At 44.2% G+C, this 24553-nt stretch overlaps 2 protein-coding genes across 5 annotated transcripts in view; one reads left to right on the top strand and one right to left on the bottom strand.

Moving 5' to 3' along the window:
• The window catches only part of lrrc51 (leucine rich repeat containing 51), a 36752-nt gene extending 22689 nt beyond the window's left edge, over positions 1 to 14063 (bottom strand). For all 3 annotated transcript variants that reach the window (XM_072262500.1, XM_072262503.1, XM_072262504.1), the window contains exons 1-3: positions 13664 to 14063; positions 8356 to 8438; positions 3884 to 4089 (exon numbers count right to left, since the gene is read on the bottom strand). In XM_072262500.1, the coding sequence (XP_072118601.1) occupies positions 3884 to 4089; positions 8356 to 8438; positions 13664 to 13755 (381 nt within the window). In that variant the 5' untranslated portion in view covers positions 13756 to 14063. The remainder of the gene's footprint in view (positions 1 to 3883; positions 4090 to 8355; positions 8439 to 13663) is intronic.
• A 98-nt stretch (positions 14064 to 14161) lies between these two features.
• Positions 14162 to 24553, top strand: part of LOC140199965 (nuclear mitotic apparatus protein 1-like) — a 191607-nt gene continuing 181215 nt past the window's right edge. Inside the window, exons 1-2 of one of the 2 annotated variants that reach the window (XM_072262487.1) lie at positions 14162 to 14280; positions 22726 to 22828. The gene's annotated coding sequence lies outside the window, so the exon portion shown is untranslated. Of the gene's footprint in view, positions 14281 to 18398; positions 18494 to 22725; positions 22829 to 24553 lie in introns of those variants that run through there. The other variant, XM_072262488.1, reaches the window with a different exon arrangement.

Below are 24553 nucleotides of genomic sequence, written 5' to 3'. Positions count from 1 at the left end.
ATGGAGTTGAATGGGATCTGTGATCAGCCATGATGAAATGGCAGAGCAGACTTGACGGGCTGAATGGCCTAATTCTGCCCCTACGTCTTATGGTCTTATCACCATATACTACTCTGCCATTCATTCTCAGAGTATGTATACATCACCGTATAATACTGAGATTAATTTTCTCCAGGTATTTACAGGAAAATAGAGAAATACAATAGAATTTATGAAAAACTATACATAAACAAAGACGGACAAACACCAGTGTGCAAAGGAACAGAAATTGTGCAAATTAAAAGAAGTAAATTCTCTGATCTGAAGGTGTGGAAACTGCAGCAATGCTGACCCAAACCTTTGCAAACTGGACGTCCTTTTGTACAGCCTTTTCGGAGCGTGGAAGTTCAGTAAGGCGTGTCAGGATGATAAACTGACAGAGACAGTGTGCAGACTTCGTGCAGTCACCCAGTTAGGTTCTTGAAAGCCTAAACATAAAAGATTCTGCAGAATCTGGAAATCTTGAGGAGCACACAGAAAATGCTGGAGGAACTCAGCAGGTCAGGCAGCATCTATGGAGGGGAATAAAAGGTTGATGTTTCAGGGCCGAGACCCTTCACCAGGACTGGAAAAGAAGGGGGCACCTGGATTCCTGATCCTTTCTGGCTTCTGCCCCTTCCTTCCCAATTCCAATGAAGGGTCTCGGCCCAAAATGTCAACTGTTTATTCCCCTTGACAGCTGAGCTCCCCTTTGTACGGCTTTTCTGTTCAGTACCGGGACTCAAGGTCACCAAGCATTCCAAAACAAGATACAGATGCAAATAAAGGATTCCAGAGCAACTTAATATTATTATTGCACATTTACTTCAAGAGATAAGGACGTTATATCAAAAGATAAACTTCTTGATAAACGTTTCACCTTTCACCCTTAACACAAGACCTCTGGTTGTAGTCCCACCCAACCTCAGCGGAAAAAGCCTGATTGCATTTACTCTCATAATTTTGTGTACCTCTATCAAATCTCCTCTCAGTCTTCTATGTTCTAAGGAACAAAGTCTTAATATATTCAATCTTTCCTTATAACTCAGGTCCTCCAGACCCAGCAACATCTTTGTAAATTTTCTCTGTACTCGTTTCAACCTTATTTACATCTTTCCTGTAGGTAGGTGACCAAAACTGCACACAATACTCCAAATTAGACCTCACCGACGTCTTATACAATTTTAACATAACATCCCGTCTCCTGTACTCAGTATGAAGGCCAATGTGCCAAAAGCTTTCTTTATGATGATCCTATCCACCTGTGACACCATTTTCAATGAATTATGGACCTGTATTCCCAGATCATTTTGTTCCACCACACTCCTCAGTGCCCTACCATTCATTGTGTAAGACCTACCCTAGTTCGTGCAACACCTCACGCTTGCCTGCATTAAATTCCATCTGACATTTTTCAGCCTATTTTCCAGCTGGTCCAGATCTCACTGCAAGCCAAGATAACTGCCCACTAGCCCCCCCCCCCCCCCAAATCTTGGTGTCATCTTCAAATTTGCTGATCCACTTTAAACACATATCATTGATATAGATGACAAAATAACGTGCATTGAAGCACAGTGAAATGTGTTGTGTGCATTAACAACCAACACAACCTGACGATGTGCTGAGGGCAGCCCGCAAGAGTCACTACATATTCCAGTGCCAACATAGCATGCCCACCATGCTTCAATGTACATGTGACAAACATCTAGGTGCCACGGTAGCACAGAGGTTAGCGCAACACTATGACAGCTGGGATGTCAGAGTTCAAGGTTCAATTCCATCCTTCCCGTGACTGTGCGGATCTCCTCTGGGGGCTCTGGTTTCAAAGCTCCGCAGTGGTGTACCAGTGCCATCTTGCGCATCAAGTGCCCTCCCACAGTCCAGGTGAACGGGTCATTGTAAATTGCCCTGTGATTAAGCTAGGGTTAAATAGAGGAGTTGCTGGGCGGAGTGGCTCGTTGTGTTGAAAGGGCCGGTTCTGCACTGAATCTCTAAATCAAATAAATAAACCGAGTTTTTAATCTTAGCTTTAATCTTCATCTGCGTCCAGCTAGTCAATTCTGTATAAAAACGGCATTTCTCTGTTCAGATGTCAGAGGGGCCCGGCTGTTCTCATGCACGAGTAGATACAGTGTGGTTGAGGAATGAGTGTGAGAGGTCAGAGTGCAGTTAATTGGCAGTCACAAATGGGTTGTGGCTTTAATCCCTTTTGGAGTTGTCCACCAATCACTACGCAGACACCCTGAAACGTCTGTTCAGTTTACTCCTGTTCCTTCCCTGAGTCCTTAATACCGTAGACACAGGAGCAGAATTAGGCCATACGACCCATCGAGTCTGCTCCACCATTCCATCATAGCTGATTATTATCCCTTTTAACCCCATTCCCTGCCTTCTCCCTGTCACCTTTCACTCCCTGACTAATCACAAACCTATCAACCTCCGCTTTAAATATACCGACAGCTGTCCATGGCAATGAATTTCACAGATTTGCCACCCTCTGGCTATAGAAATTCCTCCTCATCTCTGTTGTAAAGGGACATCCCTCTATTCTGAGGTTGTGGCCTCTGGTCCTAGACTTCCCCACTGTAGAAAACATCCTCTCCTCCATTCACTCTACCTAGGCCTTTCAACATTTGATATGCTTCACTGAGATCCCCCTTCATTCTTCTAAACCTCAGTGAGTACAGGCACAGACCCATCAAACATACATCGTACATTAACACTTCCATTCATGGTATCATTCTTGTGAACCTCCTTTGGATCCTCTCCAATACCAACATATCCTTTCTTAGATAAGGGGCCCAAAACTGCTCACAATACTCCAAGTGTGGTCTGACCAATGCCTTATGAAGCCTCAGCATTACATCTTAGTTTTTTTTTATATTCTAGTCCTTTCGGACTGAATGCTAACTTTGCATTGTGTGTTCAAATTGCTCCCAAAAGTGTGGACTACAACATCTAGTCTGCAGTGAGGAAGGACCACACCATGGGTGGGTTAGTACCAAGGGAGTAACTCGCTGCTATCTTCTGGAACAGACACGACAACAGGCTCCTGGTTAACAGACATGATTGTTGGTCGCTCTGTGGAACAGCAGGAATAATCCTGCTCAATATTTAACCCTGAACAACGTGTCTGAAAGGAAGATAATCTCATCATTATCACACGGCAGAGGGTGGGAGCCTGCTCTGCTGAAATGCTTCCAGTGGGATGAGTTGGATAGTACTTTGATGCAGATATGATGAGCACAGCTGCTGCTGTGGGATACTTTATGGTAGAAACATTATTTTTCCTTGGAGAGCATGCTGACTGGTTGCATCACTGTCTGGAATGGAGGCTCCAAAGCACATGTAGTGGGGAAAAGCTGTAAAGGTTGTAGCCAGCTCCTTCATGGGCACAACCCAGGACATCTTCAAACAATGATGCCTCAAGACGTGAAGCACCCTCACCATCTGGGACATGCCATCTTCTCATCGACGAGGAGACAGAGGAGCTTGAAGAAACACACTCAGCGATCTACAACAGCTTTTCCCCCCTCTACCATCGCATGAACGGTCCATGAATCTATTAATACTACAACACTATTTTGCTCTTTTTACACTGTTGCAGTTTTGGCAGATGGATGAATGAAAAACGGAAGGCTACATGGGAGGGAAAGGTTAGAGTGACCTTAGATGCACACACTGTGGGGGGAGAGCAGGACTGTGGGATTAATTTGGGGATTGACATGGGTCTATGGTGAAAGGGCAGGACAGTGGGTCTGTCCTGGTCTATTTAGTTGCTCCTCTATTTCCCCGCTGCACACACCCTCAAACTAATCCCGTGGCGGGCACTGAGACACACAAACACATGCATGCAGACACCTACAGGGTCGATTTTGAGGAAGTTGTTAAAGGAGAGGTCGATCCAGAACAGTCGCTGGGGCTCCACCAGCACTGTGCTGATCAGCTGCTCCAACCCACTCAGATCAGTCAGCTTGTTGTGGCTCAGCCGAAGTGAGCAGCTCTTCAATTTCTGATCCTCTGTGTACTCATTCGGCCTCAGGCCTGTCCGTGGGGTTAGCTTCAGGGCATCTGCAGCGGGGAAACAGGAGCAATTAAATAGGTACAGACCCACAGCCCCGCGTCAGTCTCACACTAATCCCACTGTCCCACTCTCCCCCCACATCCCTGTGCCAGTCTCACACTAATCCCACTGTCCCACTCTCCCCCCACATCCCTGTGCCAGTCTCTCACTAATCCCACTGTCCCACTCTCTCCCCACAGCCCTGTGTCAGTCTCACACTAATCCCACATCCCACACTCTCTCCTCACAGCCGTGTCAGTCCCCAAATTAATCCCACTGTCCCACTCTCTCCCCACAGCCCCATGTCATTGCTTGAAACAATTTCAGCCCCACTGCCATCTGGTTTTAGAACTGGCCTGAAAATCTCTAAAACTATCTCAGTTTATATTTCCATCAATCTGCACTAATATTGTTGTTTTTTTGTTTATTTTGCCATGTCACATTTTCAAGTAATTTATGTTTGGAATTGCATAGAGGGAGAGAGAGTTTAAATGAAGAGAGTAGGGGTAGTCGGCACTTACTGTGTGTGCCACAGTTCCCAGGGGGACAATGGGTTGCACATAATCAGGTACCTGGCAGGCACCAATAAAAAAGTTAGGTTCAAGCAGAGTGGCCATTGTGTGAGTGGGCCAGTGTTAGTGAGGAGTTGAGGCTCTGCTGAGGAGAGGCATCGACCATGGGTAGATTTTTTTTCATTATTTATTCTTTCTTTTCTTATTGTACATTTTAGAGCAGTGGGAACAGCAGGAAGGAGAGTGGAATCTTCTCTTGCGGGATGTGGGGAGGCAGGGAGACTTCCAGTCTCCCTGACGACTACACGTGCGAGAAGTAGATCCAGCTGCGGTTTCTAACACTCCACGTTAAGGAGCTGGAGCTGGAACTGGATGAACTCCGGATTATTCGGGAGGCTGAGGGGTGATAGATGGGACTGGTAGTTACACTCAAGATGCAGGACACAGCTAAGTGGGACACAGTCAGGAAGGGGAAAGGGGGCAGGCAGCCAGTGCCCCCCAACAACAGATATACCACTCTGGATACTGTGGGAGGGGGGTGGTGACTGACTTAGCAGAAGAAAGCCACAGCAGTCAGGTCTCTGGCACTGAGTCTAGCTCTGTGGCTCAGAAGGGAAGGGGGCGGGGGGAATGAAAACAGGTAAGGCCTGGAAAAAGTACATAAATTTAGGTAAGATATCCATTTCAATAGAATTAATTCGGCCAACCAACGATAACGAAAGGGGCGACCAGTTTGATAGTGCCCTTTTAACACAGTTCAGTAGGGTAAGAAAATTTTCTTTAAGTAGGTGTTTAAAATTCTTACACCCAAATAGGTAAATTGATTTCTTACATTTTAAAAGGAAGGTTAATATTAAATACAAACACCAGGAATTCTGCAGATGCTGGAAATTCAAGCAACACACATCAAAGTTGCTGGTGAACGCAGCAGGCCAGGCAGCATCTGTAGGAAGAGGTGCAGTCGACGTTTCAGGCCGAGATCCTTCGTCAGGACACGAATAATTGATACCAAATTATTCAAAGGAAAAAGTTCACTCTTATGTAAATTCAGTTTGTATCCTGAGAATTGACTAAAACAGGAGAGCAGAGAAAGCACAGGAGGTAACGAAGTCTTGACATTAGAAATAAAAAGCAACAGGTCATCAGCATAGACGGAAACTTTTTTTGATTCTCTTGATTCTATTCTATCTTCTTATATATGGAAATACAAACATTTTCGATTAAATAAAGTCCATCTTCAAAAAGCTAAAAAGAATGGAGGTTTAGCTTTACCCAATTTTAGGTTTTATTACCGGGCAGTCAATATATAAAACCTTACGTTTTGGTCATGTTATATTAACCGTGAGGACTGTCTGGTATGGGTCTCTTTAGAAGCTAACTCTGTTAATAAATTTTCTATCATTTCTCTTCTTGGATCCTCACTTCCTTTATTTTTAAGTAAACTAACTGACAATTTGGTAGTTAAACATACTTTGAGGACCTGGGTACAATTTAGAAAATATTTTGATTTATTGAGATTTTCTCTTTCTAGTCCCACTTTTAAACCCTCTATGACAGATCTAGTTTTTAAAGAATGGGACAGATTGGGTATTAAATGCTTCCAGGATTTGTTTGTTGGAGGAAGTCTCTTTTCGTTTGAGCAATTGTCAGCTAAGTATAGCTTACCAAAAACCCACTTTTTTTGATATCTACAAATTAGAGACTTTCTGCGATCTCAATTATATGTCTCCCATCCACTACATAATGTACTGGTTGGGCACAGGAGTACATTCAGCCAGAGACTTATTCCACCGAGATGCAACTCAGAGCATCATAGGAAATCATTCCTGCCTGCGGCCATCAAACTTTACAACTCCTCCCTTGGAGGGTCAGACACCCTGAGCCAATAGGCTGGTCCTGGACTTATTTCCTGGCATAATTTACATATTACTATTTAACTACTTATGGTTTTATTACTATTTATTATTATGGTGCAACTGTAATGAAAAACAATTTCCCCCCGGGATCAATAAAGTATGACTATGACTATATACATTTCCTAAAAGTCCCGATAAGAACTTATTAGATGTAATTTTTAATTTGAAACCATTTCATAATGGTTCAACATCTAATATTTATGGTATGTTGCTGGGAATGAGAAATGTTCCTTTAGACAAAATTAAAAATCTTTGGGAACAAGATTTACAGACTTCAATTTCTGAGGAGACTTGGAATGAAATTTTAAAATTGGTTAACACTTCATCGTTATGTGCCCACCACTCCCTCCTACAATTTAAAGTGGTCCATAGGGCCTATATGACCAAGGATAAGCAATCTCGTTTTTATTCGGATATATCTTTCTTTTGTGACAGATGTAATAATGGAGAAGCTTCACTAATTCATATGCTTTGGACATGTCCGAGTCTTGGGAAATACTGGAAGGAAGTATTTCAAACTTTCTCTGTACTTTTCAAAGTAAATTTTAAGCCCAACCCTTTGTCTGCTTTATTCGTTATTGTTGGAGAAAAAGATATTATTCTGGAGACGTCTGATTTGCACATTTTGGGTTTTATTTCTCTTATAGCTAGGAGGACGCTCTTGTTTAAATGGAAGGATGTCGTTCCGCCTACTCACGCTCAATGGTTACGTGATGTTATGTCATGTTTAAATTTAGAGAAGATCTGTTGTTCAATTTCTGACTCTAGCCAAGACTTTCACACATTGTGGGGACCATTTTTGAACTATTTTCAAAATCTTTGATTTGTTGTTAAAGTACAGATGTTGGCTGATAACATATTTCACTAAATGGTAAGGATTTGTTTTCCTTCTTTCTTTTTTTACCAAGCAGCTTTGATCTTGGTAGTGGGTTTAGATTTTTTTTCTGTGTAGTAATAAGATGACCATATTTCAATATTATGATTTAATTTAATTTACATGAATATAGAGTAATGAGGTTGCAAGTGTGATTCAAATATGTATTGGTATTATCTTATTTTGACTTGTACTATATACTTCTTGTACTCTGTATTCTTTATGTAGAAATTAATAATAATAATAAAAATACTGAAAAAGGGAAAAAAGGGAAGGGGAGAGAAGAGGTGAGCTGCGGTGACAGGGAATTTGTTGGTTTGGGGGATAGAAGGGAGGTTCTTTGGGAGAGAACAAGATTTCTGGATGGTATGTTGAGAGTCAAAGACATCTCAGATCAAGTGGGGAGGTCCATGTAGGTTCCAATGACATGGGTAGGAGGAGTGATAAGGTCCTACAGAGTGAGTTCAGGATGCTAGGTGTCCAGGGTTGTGATCTCAGAATTGCTACCCTTTCCATGTGCTAGTGAGGCCAGAAATAGGAAGATAATGCAGTTTAATGCGTGGCTAAGCTAAGGTGATGGTGCAGTAGGGAGGACTTCAAATTTTTGGCTCATTGAGCTCTCTTCCAGGGAAGGTTTACACCTAGATACGGTCATGTTATAGCTATCAGGTTGGAGGTTACCCAAACGGAATTCCCCGTACTCAGTACTCCCACTATTCCTCTGGTTCTCCAGATAATTCTTCCTACAGGAAATAGGGAAGTGGAGAGTTGACGTTTTGAGCTGAGACCCTTCATCTAGATTTTGTTTCCTTGCCTCTATAAACTAGCATGTTTCCCATCTTTCCTAATTCTGATGGCCTGAAACGTGAGCTATTTCTCACAAACACACAAACAGGCATTCATGGGTCAGGAATAAAATAAACACAAGGTTTGGGAAATACGTCTTGCAGGATTATCTGTAGATTATCATACCAGGTAGGGCATCCAGATTTCTGTAGGAAAAATCCACCACTGGACCGTACAAGACAGAGTCATACTCTTTAGTGTTAATGGACCTGCAGAAACAAAACAAAATCTATTGATTACAGTGCGACATGCAGAGAGAGGATCAACTTTATTCACCATATACATTTACATGTATTAGGAACTGGCTGTTGGAAAGGGCATGGCATGCAACAGAAGAACAACAATATTCAACAATGATAAAGAATTATATAAAGTTAGAGGTTGAAGTATGTATACGGAATAAAAGGAGCATAAACACCAGTATGTATTTACAAAGTAATTAGCATTATGAACAGTGGTTTAAACAGTTCAGTGATAGAGTTGCATGGGGAGTTGACTAACTCAAACGGTCGATCAGATTGACGGCCTGAGGGAAGAACATCTAAGGTGGTGTGCTTTTTTTCCTTAATAGCCCGACAGTGCTTTTCAGAAAGGAGATTTTGGAAAAGGCAGTTCGCTGGGTCGTGTTCGGAATGATTTTTTTCCCCCCTGCAGAGGAGGAGGCTGAGTACGAAGTACCTGTACATATCATGAGGGGCAGAGATAAAGGAGAAAGTCAACATCCTTTTCCCCAAAAGTAGGGCTATCAAAAACAATAGGGCATTGGCTTAGGCTGAGAGGACAGCGTTTTAAAGGACAGACGATGGGTTAAGGAGATTGGCTAGTATGTGGAAGGTGCTGCCCGGGGTTGGGGGGGGTGGAATTAGATTTAATTATTACATTTATGATCTGTTTATGGTACTGTTTCTCTGTGCTGCTCACTACATGCACTTTCACAATTACATGAATTATATTTTACTAACTTTTTCATGGTAATATTTTGTTTTCTGTGCTGTGTGTGATGTATGTTTTGTGGGTGCACTGTGATCTGGAGGAACGTTGTTTGGTTTGGTTGTATATATGTACAGTCAGATGGCAATGAACTTGAACCTGAATAGACAGGGATAAAAGGATATGGTCTTAATGAAAGCAAACGAGCTTAGTGTGGATGGGTAAAGGTTCAGTATTGGCATGGTGGGCTGAAGGGCCTGTTTCTCAGACATCCCACCCTGCAAAAACTCATTTCAGGGAGGTAGCAGCACCGCTTCCCGCAACCCCATATTCCACCCCCCCCACCCCCGGTCAACCTTCAAGGGTGTATGTAATACTTTGGTTAGTGATCTTGTCTAATCTGTAAACCAAGTTGGGTATATGCAGAAAATGTGACATTAAAATATGTACATATATTGTATTATATTATCATGTTTATTCTATTACAACTTTAAGCAAGTCTACAGGGAGTTTGGCCTCATCACGTAGGACATCAATAGAGTAGCTCCTTAGCAGCTAGCCAGCTAGTTTAAATAACGTTAGCTACGCTAATGAACGAATGACACCTGTTAAACTCATCTCAACGTGTCTTTTACATTTTAACCCACCATGGGCAATAGAAAAGTCACTGTTGCAAACAGTGCAGCGAGCAACACTGTCATTATTTTTGAGGTCGACTGTAAAGCCTGCCCACAAAGAAAACTGATAGCCTACTTAGCACGAAGAGAGACCAATCAGGACGCTTGCTCTCGCTCTCCCTCTCCCTCCCAAAAAAAATTGATTTGCAGGATATTGTGTATAATTTCCGGACATCAGGGAGCCACTATCAATAGGCGGGAGACTCCCGGAACTTCCGGGAGAGGTGGGATGTCTGTGTTTCTCAATACTAACTTTAATTCCGCGTGTCATGGTATTCTAAAGGGTTCAGCTTTTTCTTGTCAAATGTCTCACCGCCATTGTGGCCTTGAATGTGGCAGAACTTTGATTACTGCTCTGGGAGTACACCCATACAGTGTGATACTACCGGGGGAATATGAGGGTTAGTTGGACATAGGGGTGGGACTCGTGAAGAGTGGTGACAAGTGATGATGGGAGGGTCAGGTATGGGCCCAATCGAAGCGGTGGGGTCAGGGTCTGAGAGCAAAGTACAACGGGAGGTTTGGACGATTTAAGCAGCGGCCCAGATTCACAAGGTCAGGGTGTTGGGGCCGGTTCAGCTCACTGCCCCACGGGGTTTACTCGTCTCTGCACTGAACTGAGGCTCTGGCCTGCCTAATGGTCTCCCGGAACGGCCGCAGTGAGGGCTGGCTTCACACTTCTGTCAGCTTCAGTTATTTGCTGACTGTTGTTGTTTGCGTGATCTTTTCCTCGACATTTGGTGTTTGACTGTCTTCTTTTAACGGAGTCTATTGGTTTTTCTTAGTTTTGAAGCTGCCTGTAAGGAGATGAATCTCAGGCTTGTATATAGTATACAAACACAGATTTAAAAAATGTACTTTGAACTTTGATTGGTTCTAATACACTGGTTTGGGATGGTGCACTGACTGCAACAATGTCAGTGGCAAGGGTATAAACGCAGAGGGTTCGGAGGGAGCTTGGGGGAAGTTTTCTCGGATACCACTACAGGCTGATTGAAAATGGTACTGCCGATTGGCAGAATGGGAGGTGCGCTGCAGTGAAAGGGGCAGGAGCATAGCGAGGTGAGTACTTTAATGCTTTCTCTGTTCTGCCCTAATAAACAGGGCAATGTAGTTCTACTTAGCTAATTGTAGATTGTGTCTTTCTGTCTGATAAAGTTGGAATTGAGAACCTTTACTTGTAACGAAACAGTCATACAAGCTTTGTTCTGAATGTGTATCTTGTGGCAAGTGCTACATCATTCCTCTCAATGCCACACATAGTCTGTGCACTGTCAGACCCGACAGTGTCATTTCCCTGTCTCCCACAGCACTGTCAGACCCTTCAGTGTCGTCTCTGTCTCCCACAGCACTGTCAGACCCGACAGTGTCGTCTCTGTCTCCCACAGCATCGTCAGACCCGACAGTGTCGTCTGTCTCCCACAGCACCATCAGACCCGACAGTGTCGTCTCTGTCTCCCACAGCACCGTCAGACCCGACAGTGTCGTCTCTGTCTCCCACAGCACTGTCAGACCCAACAGTGTCGTCTCTGTCTCCCACAGCACTGTCAGACTCTTCAGTGTCGTTTCCCTGTCTCCCACAGCACTGTCAGACCCGACAGTGTCATTTCCCTGTCTCCCACGGCACTGTCAGACTCTCAGGTCGTCCATGATTGCTTTGTTTAGTTTAAAACCCTTGGTTTCAGCTTGAAAAACTCACTTTTCCACCTATTGCAATACAGAATAACAGGAGCTGGACAACACACACAAAACACTGGAGGAATTCAGCAGGCCAGGCAGCATCTATGGAAATGAATAAATGAGACCCTTCATCCGGACTGGCCGGAGCAGGAGTCTGTTCCCGGCTGCTCAAGGGCGTGGCACTTAAATAACATTTTGAATCCGAATCAGTTTTAATATCAATATATGCTGTGAAATTTGTTTTTTGTGGCAACAGTTCATTGCAATACGTAATAAAAATATAAATTACAGTACGTTTATATAAAAACTTAAATTAAGAAGTGCAAAGATAGCAAAAAAAAGTGAGGTCGTGTACATAGGTTCAACGACCATTCAGAAATCGGATGGTGGAGGGGAAGAGGCTGTTCCTGAAACATTGAGTGTGTGTCTTCAGACTCCTGTACCTCCTCTTTGGCATAGATACACTTCTACTCAGGATGGAAAAGAGAAATATTAGAGAACATAGCTTTTAAGGCAAAAGATGTATGTTCATATGCTTACAAGACAATTAAAAGAAGTGTTGGGTGCCTGGACGCGCTGCTGGGGGAGGTGGTGGAAGCAGGTACAAGAGCAATCTCAGCTCTTTAAACAGACACATGTACAGGCATGGACTGGAAGGATATAGATCATAAGCAGGCAGACAGGATCAGTTTAAATTGGCATCTTCCTGTCCTGTACTTATTTTCCATATACAACATACCTCCAGCTCGCTATCTGAACAGGACAACTTTAACTGCCCAGAGGAGAGGAGGGTGTGTCAAGGGGATGGGAAGAGATGGAGGGGAAGGCTGTTAGAGATGATTTGTACTTTCCTACGAAAACTCAACTGTTCTTAGTGAACCACTGAGAGATGATAAAACTCTCCACTGGAGTTGCCCCGATCCTTTGACGACCATCATCCCTTCCAGAGAGCTACTGGCGTCACAAGCACAAGAGATTCTGCAGATGCTGGAAATCCAGAGCAACAAAATGCTGGAGGAACTCAGCACGTCAGGCAACATCTGTGTAAGAGAATAAACAGTTGGCCGAGACCCTTCAGAAAGGCAGCGTCCATTATTAAGGGGCCCCTGCACCCAGGACATGTCCTTTTCTCACTGTTACCATCAGGACGGAGGTACAGAAGCCTGAAGGCACACACTCAGCCATTCAGGAACAGCTTCTTCTCCTCTGCCATCCCATTCCGAAATGGACATTGAATCTTTGGACAAGCAACAGGAATTCTGCAGATGCTGGAAATTCAAGCAACACACATCAAAGTTGCTGGTGAACGCAGCAGGCCAGGCAGCATCTCTAGGAAGAGGTACAGTCGACGTTTCAGGCTGAGACCCTTCGTCAGGACTAACTGAAGGAAGAGTAAGTAAGGGATTTGAACGTTGGAGGGGGAGGGGGAGATCCAAAATGATAGGAGAAGACAGGAGGGGGAGGGATGGAGCCAAGAGCTGGACAGGTGATTGGCAAAAGGGGATACGAGAGGATCACGGGACAGGAGGTCCGGGAAGAAAGACAAGGTGGGGGGGGGACTCAGAGGATGGGCAAGAGGTATATTCAGAGGGACAGAGGGAGAAAAAGGAGAGTGAGGGAAAGAATGTGTGCATAAAAATAAGTAACAGATGGGGTACGAGGGGGAGGTGGGGCCTAGCGGAAGTTAGAGAAGTCGATGTTCATGCCGTCAGGACACTACCTCACTTTTTTTTACAGTATATTATTTCTATTTTTGTACGATTTTTAAACCTACTTATTTATTATTGTTATTTTTATTTGTTTTCTACTTCTAGATTATGTATTGCATAGAACTGCTGCGGCTAAGTTAACTAATTTCACGTCATATGCCGGTGATAATAAACTCGATTCTGATTCTGCAGCAGCACTTCTTCTTGGCGTCCACGCGTTGTCAAGGACAACGGGACAAACGGACCGCGAAGCGACCGCTGGGAAATGTAGTCCAATTCAGAGGACGTGCATTCGCTAAAACCGGCAATAAGACTACAACTCCCATATGGGCACCGGGTTCCTTGCTCCTCACAGCCCTGATGTGTCATTTGAATTAAAGGCCGGCATAACACGGGAAGCGAACAATGCGCGGCTGATATCAGCAGCCTGCCGCTCACCGAGCGTGGGGCACTGTGGTGGTCGAAGCCTCGGTGCCGTTCAGTTCGAGGACGGAAGCCCAGCGGATGGAATCGGTTGTGTCGGTCAGCATTCCCCTCGGCCCTCCAGCTTACAGGCCATCACCACCGCACGCACGACGTCAGCGCGTCACGTCCTTGCCCAGCCCTCCCAAGGGCGGAGCTTAATTTGCCTTCGCTGATGTCACACATCGAACAAACGTTACCCGGATGTGGAGCACGACGTTCCGAGATCGTATTTAGTTGACAGGCTATCCGCTTGCACCAGTAATTCTGTTGCTTTACCCGCAGGCACTGTTCGACGGCATAAAAAAGTATTGGCATTCTCTGTTTTTATAGCGATTCCCGTCGTCTGAAGTGTTTGCGCTCAATCACCCGGATGTTAAGAAGGCGGGGTGTGGATGGAATACCCGGATGCCGGCGTCACGCCGCTCGCGGATCACGTGCCGCGCCGTCGACCAATGCGCGAGAGGCGCCCGTGTTTGAATGAGGAGGCAGCGCAGGCTGTGTGGAAATAAACCGCGAATTGACCACTCCCGAGGAAAGTCCGGGGATCGGTGGCTCCGTATAGGCCTCGCTGGGGGGCGTCGTCGTCTGGGGTAGGCACGGTTTCTGTTTTGCACTTGTGAGGGCTCAGGTTAAAGGGGAAGTGTCGAAGTGGGACGAAGAACAAGAGGGAGAGTTTATCCTGGAGAGGAGGAGAAGGAGCCAGTGTCAGACGGAGGGGATTGTTGGGGCGAGGAGGGTGTTTGAGTTGGAGTGTGTTAGAGGGTTATGGAGAGATGAAGTGTTGCTGGGGAAGGGAGTGTTTGATGGGGTGTGAGGAGAGGGGACTGTCATCCAGCTCCCTGTGCGAGGCTCCTTCAGAAAACAAGGAGGCATGGGATCCGAGGGGACATTGCTTTGTGCACCCAGAACTGGCTTGCCACAGAAGGCAAAGGGTGGCTGTAGATGGGTCATATTCTGCATGGAGGTCGGTGACCAGGGGAGTGCCTCTGATCTGTTCTGGGACCCTTACTCTTTGTGATGTTTATAAATGACCGAGATGAAGAAATAGAAAGGCAGGTTGGCAAGTTTGCTGATGACACAAAGGTTGGGGGTGTTGTGGACAGTGTGGAGGGCTGTCAGTGGTTACAGCGGGACGTTACTAGGATGCAAAACTGGGCTGAGAAGTGGTAGATGGAGTTCAACCCAGATAAGTGTGAGGTGGTTCATTTTGGTAGGTCAAATATGATGGCAGAATATAGCATTAATGGTAAGACTCTTGGCAGTGTGGAGGATCAGTGAGATCTTGAAGAAAAAGAATTTCAGGATGTATATTGTATACATTTCTCTGATATTAAATGTACCTATTTAGTCTGTGTCCATAGGACACTCAAAAGCTGTTGCACAGGTTGACAGTGTTGTTAAGAAGGCGTATGGTGTGTTGGCCTTCGTTAACCATGGGATTGAGTTCAAGAGCCGTGAGGTAATGTTACAGTTATATGGGAACCTGGTCAGACCCCACTTGGGGTACTGTGCTCAGTTCCGGTCACCTCTCTACAGGAAGGATGTAGAAACCACAGAAAGGGTGCAGAGAAAATTTACAAGGATGTTGCCTGGATTGGGGAGCATGCCTTATGAGAATAGGTTGAGTGAACTCAGCCTTTTCTCCTTGGAGCGACGGAGGATGAGAGGTGACCTGATGGAGGTGTATAAGATGATGAGAGGCATTGATTGTGTGAATAGTCAGAGGCTTTTTCCCAAGGCTGAAATGGTTAACACAAGAGGGCATAGTTTTAAGGTGGTTGGAAGTAGGTACGGAGGAGATGTCAGTGGTAAGTTTTTCACACAGAGTGGTGGGTGCGTGGAGCGAAAGTGGTAGAGGCGGATACAATAGGGTCTTTTAAGAGACTTTTAGATAGACATGGAGCTTAGAAAAATAGAGGGCTATGCGGTAGGGAAATTCTAGGCTGTTTCTGGAGCAGGTTACATTGTGGGCCAAAGGGCCTGTGTTCTAAAGAGTATGTATGGGATGGATGGGCTGAATGGTTTTCTATGTTGGTGTCATTAAATGGAATTGGTACAAAACCAAGAACAGCTATCATGACAGTAAACACGAGGAAATCTGCAGATGCTGGAATTTCCAGCAACACACACAAAAGTTGCTGGTGAACGCAGCAGGCCAGGCAGCATCTCTAGGAAGAGGTACAGTTGACGTTTCGGGCCGAGATCCAACGGGTTCTGACGAAAGGTCTCGGCCCAAAACGTCGATTGTACCTCTTCCTAGAGATGCTGCCTGGCCTGCTGCGTTCACCAGCAACTTTTATATCATGACAGTGACGGGTTTTTATGACCCATTATTTTTCTGTAATCTGTCTACTGGTACACCACTTTGACCAGCGGGCTACATCAGGCCAGTCCTAGTGTGTGAAGTCAGCTCCTGTGGACTGGGCCGATGTGACCCTCTGCAACCAGGGAAGCTCCCCAGTTTGTGGTGACTACTCGTACCACTGGACCCGGATTTCCAAGGTCGAGAGAGTGGAACTGCCCAGTGTAATGGCTTTTCCACTTTAAAAACTCTCCCCGTCATTGTCGGACGCGACAGGCAACCACCACCGTACGTTGCTCACTAATGACAAAAGATAAGAATGTTTGTCCAAAGTCGCAGAAGAAGTGTGTCTCCGAGTGCTTTAATTTCAGATGTGAGGTAGTGCACTGTTTCCGTAGGGTGGTTGAGAAATCTGTCATGAACACTATGCAGACGGGAAGTATCATGGGTAACAGTGTGCCCAGCATCGGGGGCATATTCAGGGGGCAATGGCTCAGAAAGGCTGTACCCATCATTAAGGACTCATCACCCAGGACATGCCCTCTTCTCTTTGCTATCATCAAGGAGAAAGTACAGGGCCTGAAAACAGACTCAACATTCTAGCTTCTTTCCCTCTGCCATCAGATCTCGGAATGGACAATGAGCCCATGAACACTACCTCATCATTATTTTTTTTGCTTGCTCTTTGCACTACTTATTTAGTTTAAATTTTAATTGTTTCTTATTGCAATTTGTAGTTATTTTATTATGTGTTGCCAGTGATATTAAAGCTTTTTCTGATTCGTACTTGTGCCCAAGGTTTGGTTATTTTTTTTGGAAGTTATTGAGGGACTGCACAGAATAGCCAAGACCGTAGTGACTTGCTTCATGACTTATAGAAAAATTCATCAAATGGGGTTCAAGTTCATTTAATTGTCATTCAACCATACACTTTATATCAAGTCAAGTCACTTTTTATTGTCATTTCGACCATAACTGCTGGTACAGTACACAGTAAAAACGAGGCAACGTTTTTCAGGACCATGGTGCTACATGAAACAATGCAAAAACTACACTGAACTACGTAAAACAACACAAAACTACACTAGACTACAGACCTACCCAGGACTGTATAGAGTGCACAAAACAGTGTAGGCATTACAATAAATAATAAACAAGACAATAGGCACAGTAGAGGGCAGTAGGCTGGTGTCAGTCTGGGCTCTGGGTATTGAGGAGTCTGATGGCTTGGGGGAAGAAACTGTTACACAGTCTGGTCGTGAGAGCCCGAATGCTTCGGTGCCTTTTGCCAGATGGCAGGAGGGAGAAGAGTTTGTATGGGGGGGTGCGTAGGGTCCTTCATAATGCTGTTTGCTTTACGGATGCAGTGTGTGGTGTAAATGTCTGTAATGACGGGAAGGGAGACCCCGATGATCTTCTCAGCTGACCTCACTATCTGCAATATGAAATGAAAAGCGTTACTCTGAGCCCAACATGCAAAACATAGCACCAACAGTCGTACACAGCACAAAGCACACATAAGACAGCAGTAAAATGCAGTCCCACAAAAACATTGTTGAAGTCCATGAGTGTTGCAGAAGTGTGCAGTCAAACACAGTACAGCTTGTGTTATGCTGAGTGAACACTGGGGGCCAGCACTGACTCCAGCATGCACCTCCCCTGCGCTGCTGAAAACAGGCAACATCGTGCCTTGAGGCCTAGTCTTGCTATGACTGAGACCACGCTGCTCCCCCGCTGTTTGACAATAAACCAGTGAATCGGACTTGCAGCATTCCAGACTACCAATGTCCAGTGGGATCTTGTAATCATAAAGTTCAGAGTAATCCAACCCTAAAAAAAATAGCAATAATAATAAGAACATGAAATAACAAGGTAAAGGGTCCTTAAAGTGAGATCATTGGTTGTGGGCAAGTGAGAGTAGATACCCTTTTGTTTGAGAGCCTGATAGTTGAGGGGTAGTAATTGTCTTTGATCTTGGTGGTGTCAGTCCTGAGGCCCTTGTACCTTCTACCTGAGAAGAGACACTTCTGATGGATGCTGCTTTCCTGCACCAGCACTTCGTGTGGACCTGCTCAATGGTGGGAAGAGCTTTCCCTGTGATGTACTGGCTGAATCCACTACCATTTGTAGGATTTTCCATTCAAAGGCATTGTTGTTTCCATATCAGGCTGTGATGCAGTCAGTCAGTACACTCTCCGCCACACATCTATAAAAGTTTGTCAAAGTTTTTGAGGTCAAACTGAATCTCTGCAGACTCCTAAGGAAGTAGAGATGCTGTCATGCTTTCTTTGCAATTGCATTTACAAAAACATGCCTTAAGAAAAGATAATAACCCCTTTGGTTGACCCCGTAGAAGCAGCTGTGTCCGAGTGCTCTGCCATCTCACCAGAAGAAAGACTTATTTTGGAAATAATCTAGAGTAGAGTACGGAAACGGAGAATTCGCTAATATTTTCAGGCACAACAACCCTCACTAGGATCACCTGTTCCAAAGTCCATCAGGTGAGTAAACTGGTTCAAAGTAAATTTATTATCAAAGTGGATAAGTGTCTTCATATCCAACACTGAGATTCATTTTCTTGTAAGCATACTCAGTAAATACAAAAAGCACAATAGAATCAATGAAAAACCACACATGACAGAGATGGACAAGCAACCAATTGCAAAAAACAATAAATGATGCAAATGCAAAAATAAAATAAGAAAAAGATAATAAAAGTAAGTAAGCAATAAGTATCGAGAGCATAAGATGAATGCTTGAAAGTGAGGTCAAGGGTTGTGGGAACAGTTCAGTGTTGGGGTGAGTGAAGTTATTCCCTCTGGTTGAGGGATAATAACTGTTCCTGAACCTGGTGATGTGAGCCCTGAGGCTCCTGTATCTTCTTCCTGATGGTAGCAGTGAGAAGAGAGCATGGGCTGTGTGGTGGGGTCCCTGATGATGGATGCTGCTTTCCTCTGACATCGCTCTGTGTCAATGTGCTCAGTGGTGGAGAGGACTTTACCCATGATGGGCTGGGCCGTATCTACTTCTTTTGGTAGCCTTTTCCGTTCAAGAGCATTGGTGTTTCCATACCTGGCTGTGATGCAGCCAATCAATATACTCTCCACCACACATCGATACAAGTTTGTCAACTTTTTAGATGTTGTGCTGAATTTTCCCAAACTCTGAGGCTCTGTAGTGCTCTCTTCAGAATGGCAGTTCCTTGCCACTATAAAGTGGCAACAGGTTGGTTAAATTCGCAAAGACGAGGAAATCTGCAGATGCTGGAATTTCAAGCAACACACATAAAAGTTGCTGGTGAACGCAGCAGGCCAGGCAGCATCTCTAGGAAGAGGTACAGTCGACGTTTCGGGCCGAGACCCTTCGTCAGGACTAACTGAAAGAAGAGCTATCTCTTACTAGCTCTTCTTTCATTTAGTCCTGACAAAGGGTCTCGGCCCGAAACGTCGACTGTACCTCTTCCTAGAGATGCTGCCTGGCCTGCTGCGTTCACCAGCAACTTTTATATGTGATGTTGGTTAAATTACTGGGCAATAACATAGAAGCCTAGGCTGAAAATCCAGACATCAGAGTTCAGATCTATCCTGGGTCCAGCGTATTGCTGCATTTACAAAGAAGGCACGCCAGCGGCTATATTCATTCGGGCGTCTCCCCAGGAACAGAAAAGGCGAAAAAGTGGTGGATGTAGCTCAGTGCGTCACAGGCAGAACTCTCCCCACATCTGTGTTGCTGCCACAAGAAAGTAACATCTGCCAGCAAGGACCCTACATCCAAGCCATGCTCTCTCCTCACTACTCCCATCAGGCAGGAGATAGAGAGGTCTTAGATCCCACACCACCAGGTTCAGGAGCAGTTATTACCCTTCAGCCATCAGGCTCCGGAACCTGTGTGGATAACTTCAAACACCTGACCTCTGTACTGATTCCACAACCTATGTACTCAAGTTCAAAGACTCTAAACCCAGGTTCTCAGTATTCTTCATTAGTATGTATATATATATTTTTTTTACTACTTACACAATATATCATTTGCAAATTGGTTGTTTGTCAGATTATGTATATGCTTTCATAAAACCTATAGTATTTCTGTATTTTCCTGCAAGAGGTAGTCTCTGATGACATGTATGTACTTTGATAATAAGCTTACCTGGACTTTGGTATGTCACCAAAGTTTCTCGCGAATTTCCACAAGTGTACCACGGAGAGCGTACCAGCTGGTAGCATCGGTGCCTGGTCTGTAGGTGCCACTGCACAGGATTGCAAAGGCTGCAGAGGCTTGTAGATTTATCCAGCTCCATCATGGGCATCAGTCTCTCCAGCAACAAAGCCATCCAGAAGGTGGCATTAAGGACCCTCACAATCAAAATATGCTCTCGTCATGTTGCTACCCTCGGAGGTACAGGAGCATGAAGGACCCACACTCAACGTTTTTGAATGGTCCTCACAATTCTGCTTTCTTTTTGCACTATTTATATATTCTTTTTGCAATCTCATGTAATTTTTATGTATTGCAATGCATTATTGCAAAACAAATTTCACAACGAATCACAGTGATGGTAAACGTTCTGAGAAACCTCCACTGCAGCTGTGGAGTTTATAATTAATTACTGATTTGTACTTTCACGATGAAAGTGCAGCTGCCATTAAGAATGATTGCCACTGAAGCTCTGAGTTGTCCTTCAGCCGTTTGAATGGTGAGGTGTAGCAGAGGGGCTGACCCGTCTTCAGATGCATCATTATCTGGTTAGGAAGCTGCAAGGCGTCGGACCACAACAATCAGAACCTGACCAGGTTTATTATCACCGGCATGTGACGTGAAATTTGTTAACTTAGCAGCAGCAGTTCAATGCGATACATAATATAGCAGAGAGAGAAAAAAAACATAAGAATAAATAAACAATTATGTATATTGAATAGATGATTAAAAACATGCAAAAACAGAAATACTGTATGTTAAAAAAAGTGAGGTAGTGTCCAAAGCTTCAATGTCCATTTAGGAATCGGATGGCAGAGAGGAAGAAGCTGTTCCTGAATCACTGAGTGTGTGCCTTCAGGCTTCTGTACCTTCTACCTGATGGTTACAGTGAGAAAAGGGCATGCCCTGGGTACTGGAGATCCTTAATAATGGACGCTGCCTTTCTGAGACACCGCTCCCTAAAGATGCCCTGGGTACTTTGTAGGCTAGTACCCAAGATGGAGCTGACTAGATTTACAACCTTCTGCAGCTTCTTTCGGTCCTGTGCAGTAGCCCCTCCATACCAGACAGTGATGCAGCCTGTCAGAATGCTCTCCACAGTACAACTATAGAAGTTTTTGAGTGTATTTGTTGACATGCCAAATCGCTTCAAACTCCTAATAAAGAATAGACAGTGCAGAGGACAGTAAAACTGCCAAGACTTTCTTTGGGGTCTCCCTCCATCCCCCCCCCCCCCACAGGGACTGTTGCAGACAAAGGTCCCTAATTATTGTCGAGAATCCCTACGACCCATTCCACAATTTCTTTGACCCACTACCGTCAGGGAGGAGGTACAGGAGCATCAGGACTAGGACTGCCAGACTGGGTAACAGCTTCTTTCCTCAGGCTGGGTGACTAATGAATACCCTGTCACCACTGAGGTCTCGTCACTAGGACAGCAAGCTATTTAATAATTTACCTGTGCAGCATACTACATATGCTTATAATTATATTTTGTATTTTATTTATGGTAATATTTTGTTTGATGTGCTGTGTGTGATATGTTTTATGGATGCACCATGGCCCGGAGGAATGTTGTTTCAATTGGTTGTATATATGTACAGACGATGACAACAAACTTCAACTTGAAGCTGCTTCTATGTTGCAGGAACCTGCCAGTCCAGCCTATTAATGACTCTTTTAAAAGTCAGAAGTTGAAGGGAAGTAGTAGAGGCTACCTCATTAACACACAGTAAGATCTATTATCAGTGATAACAGGGGAATTAAGTGTTATTGGGAAAAAGCAGGTTGGTGAAGCTGAACCCACAGACGTTCACAAAGATCAGAGTCAGACAAGATTTCAGTGAATGGCAAAGCAGGCTTGACAGGCCAGGCAGAATAGAACAGAGGTGAGGAGGAATTTCTTCAGCCAGGCAGTTTTTGATGTCATGCTGATGATAGATGTTTTTGATGAATCTGTGGAATTCATTGCCACAGGCAGCTGTGGAGGCCAAATTGTTGATATACTCTATCAGGTAGAGGTACAAGAGCCTGAGGATTTGCACCACCAGTTTCAAGAACAGCTATTAACCCTTGACCATCAGGCTCTTGAACAAAAGGGGATAACTACACACATTCTACTTCTGGTGTTCCCACAACCGATTGGTCTCTTTTAAGGACTCTTTATCTTGCTCTTTACTTATTGTTATTTATATTTGCATTTGCAGTTTTTTGTTCATTGATCCTGTTTACAGTTATTATTCTATAGATTTGCTAAGTATGCCCACAGAGAAAGATTCTCAAGGTTGTATGTGCTGACATGTATGTATGATAATAAATGGAACTTTGAACCTTGAACAGACGTTGATAGATAGTTTCTCGATTAGTCAGGGCATGAAAGGTTACGGGGAGACGGCAGGAGAATGGGGTTGAGGGGGATAATAAATCAGCCATGTTGGAATGATGGAGTAGGCTGAATGGGCTGATTCTGCACCTGTGTTTTATGGTCTCATGGGCCAGATGGCTGAGTCCTTTTTCTTGTGTTCTTATCCTCGTCCAGGCATGCCTTTTGACAAGATGTGACAGAATGCTTCTGGACATTTATAGATGGCCGATCTCCTAATGTGGTTCCTGCTCTGCTCTCTGTAAACGTACACCTTGGGGTAAGATGCTTTTCCTAAGTTGAGTTTTATTTTGGGACCTCAATAGGATGATGAGGAAAATGGCCACTGGAGAGAAGGAAATCTTAAAATAATGCTCAGTTACTAATATTTGTTTATCTCTGATCAGTACTTTTGAAGGTCAGGCTTTCTCAGACAATGAGGTCTTTCTATTGACAATGAAAGATTACATGGTGACTGTAGAGCTTTTGCTCGTGACTGTTGCTAACGAGTGTGACATTGGCGGATGAGAGAAAAGTTCAGTGCCAACTGCCACCTGTTCTGTTCGTCAGGAAACCAAAGAGCTTGTCATTGACTTTGGGAAGGGGAGGGTGGTTATGCACATGCTCCCCTCTACTGTGGAGAGTGTTGTGACCAGTTGCATCACCGTCTGGTACGGGTGTGTCTGTGTGTGTATATATGTATATATCTTAATTGTAATTTATAGTTTTTAATATAACTATGTATTGCTGCAAAACAACAAATTTCCCGACATATTCCAGTGATATTAAATCTGATTCGGGTGCTGATTCTACATTTAAGGGTGTTGAGGTTGGTTGCTTCAAGTACTCTTACCAAATTTTTATCGATACATCACAGAAAGGCCTTGTATAGCCATTGCTCTGCCCCTGATTGCAAGAAACTGCAGAGGGTTGTGGACACAGCTCAGCACATTACAGAAATCAGTCTCCCGTCCATGGACTTTCTACAGCTTGCAGCCTTAGTTAAAACCATAAGATACTGGAGCAGAATCAGGCCATTCGGCCCATTGAGTCTGCTCCACCATTCAATCATGGGCTGATCCAATTCTTCCAGTCATCCCTACTCCTCTGCTTTCACCACATACCCTTTGATGCCCTGGCTAATCAAGAACCTGTCTATCTCTGCCTTCTCTGAACCCTCTCCAAGGTTAGTGTTGTAGCGTGGATGAAATCACCAGAGAGACAGAGTCACTGGTAGATACAAAGCAGCTGCTTTTTTGACACAACAAGGTACAGCAGGCATCATACGGACGGAGACGCTTTCACTAGAAAGCTCTGCTAGCCCAATGTGGGCTCGATATTAATATGCTAAACACAAAGGCAATCGCTACTTTAAAAAGTTATAGACAATGCTTCCTATTGAAGCTACATACAAAATATCACACCATCCTTTCCTTCCGACGCCAACATGTCTGGGTTGATATTCACAGCTTTTAGGAATGCAATTAAATCCACAATACATTTATTTGGCATTTTATGTGCTAGCATAGAAGACAATTAATATTTATAATGTATAGATTATACTGTCTTCGAAACTACAGCATCTGGTCAAACTACTGTGCCAGAAGCATCTGGTATTCACACCTTTTTAGGAAGCACATTGTTGTGGACTCAATCCACAGTACTTCAAATAGTCAAATAGAAGTCTGGTGGCCAAAGTCATTTAAGTGTAAACAAATCATCTACCCAAAAAAAACTCACTCTTAACAGTTAGTATATCCTTTCTAAAATAAGGAGCCCAAAACCGCACACAATACTCCAAGTGTGGTCTCACAAGTGCCTTATAGAACCTCAACATCACATCCCTGCTCTTATATTCTATACCTCTAGAAATGAATGCCAACATTGCGTTCGCCTTCACCACTGACTCAACCTGGAGGTTAACCTTTAGGGTATCCTGCACAAGGACTCTTTAAGTCCCTTTGCATCTCTGCATTTTGAATTCTCTCCCCGTCTAAGTAATAGT

Source organism: Mobula birostris, chromosome 7 (genome assembly GCF_030028105.1).
Source record: "Mobula birostris isolate sMobBir1 chromosome 7, sMobBir1.hap1, whole genome shotgun sequence".
NCBI classification, from domain to species: Eukaryota; Metazoa; Chordata; class Chondrichthyes; order Myliobatiformes; family Myliobatidae; genus Mobula; species Mobula birostris.
Note: the sequence above shows the minus strand (reverse complement) of the source record. Positions and strands in the feature narration are given on the sequence as shown.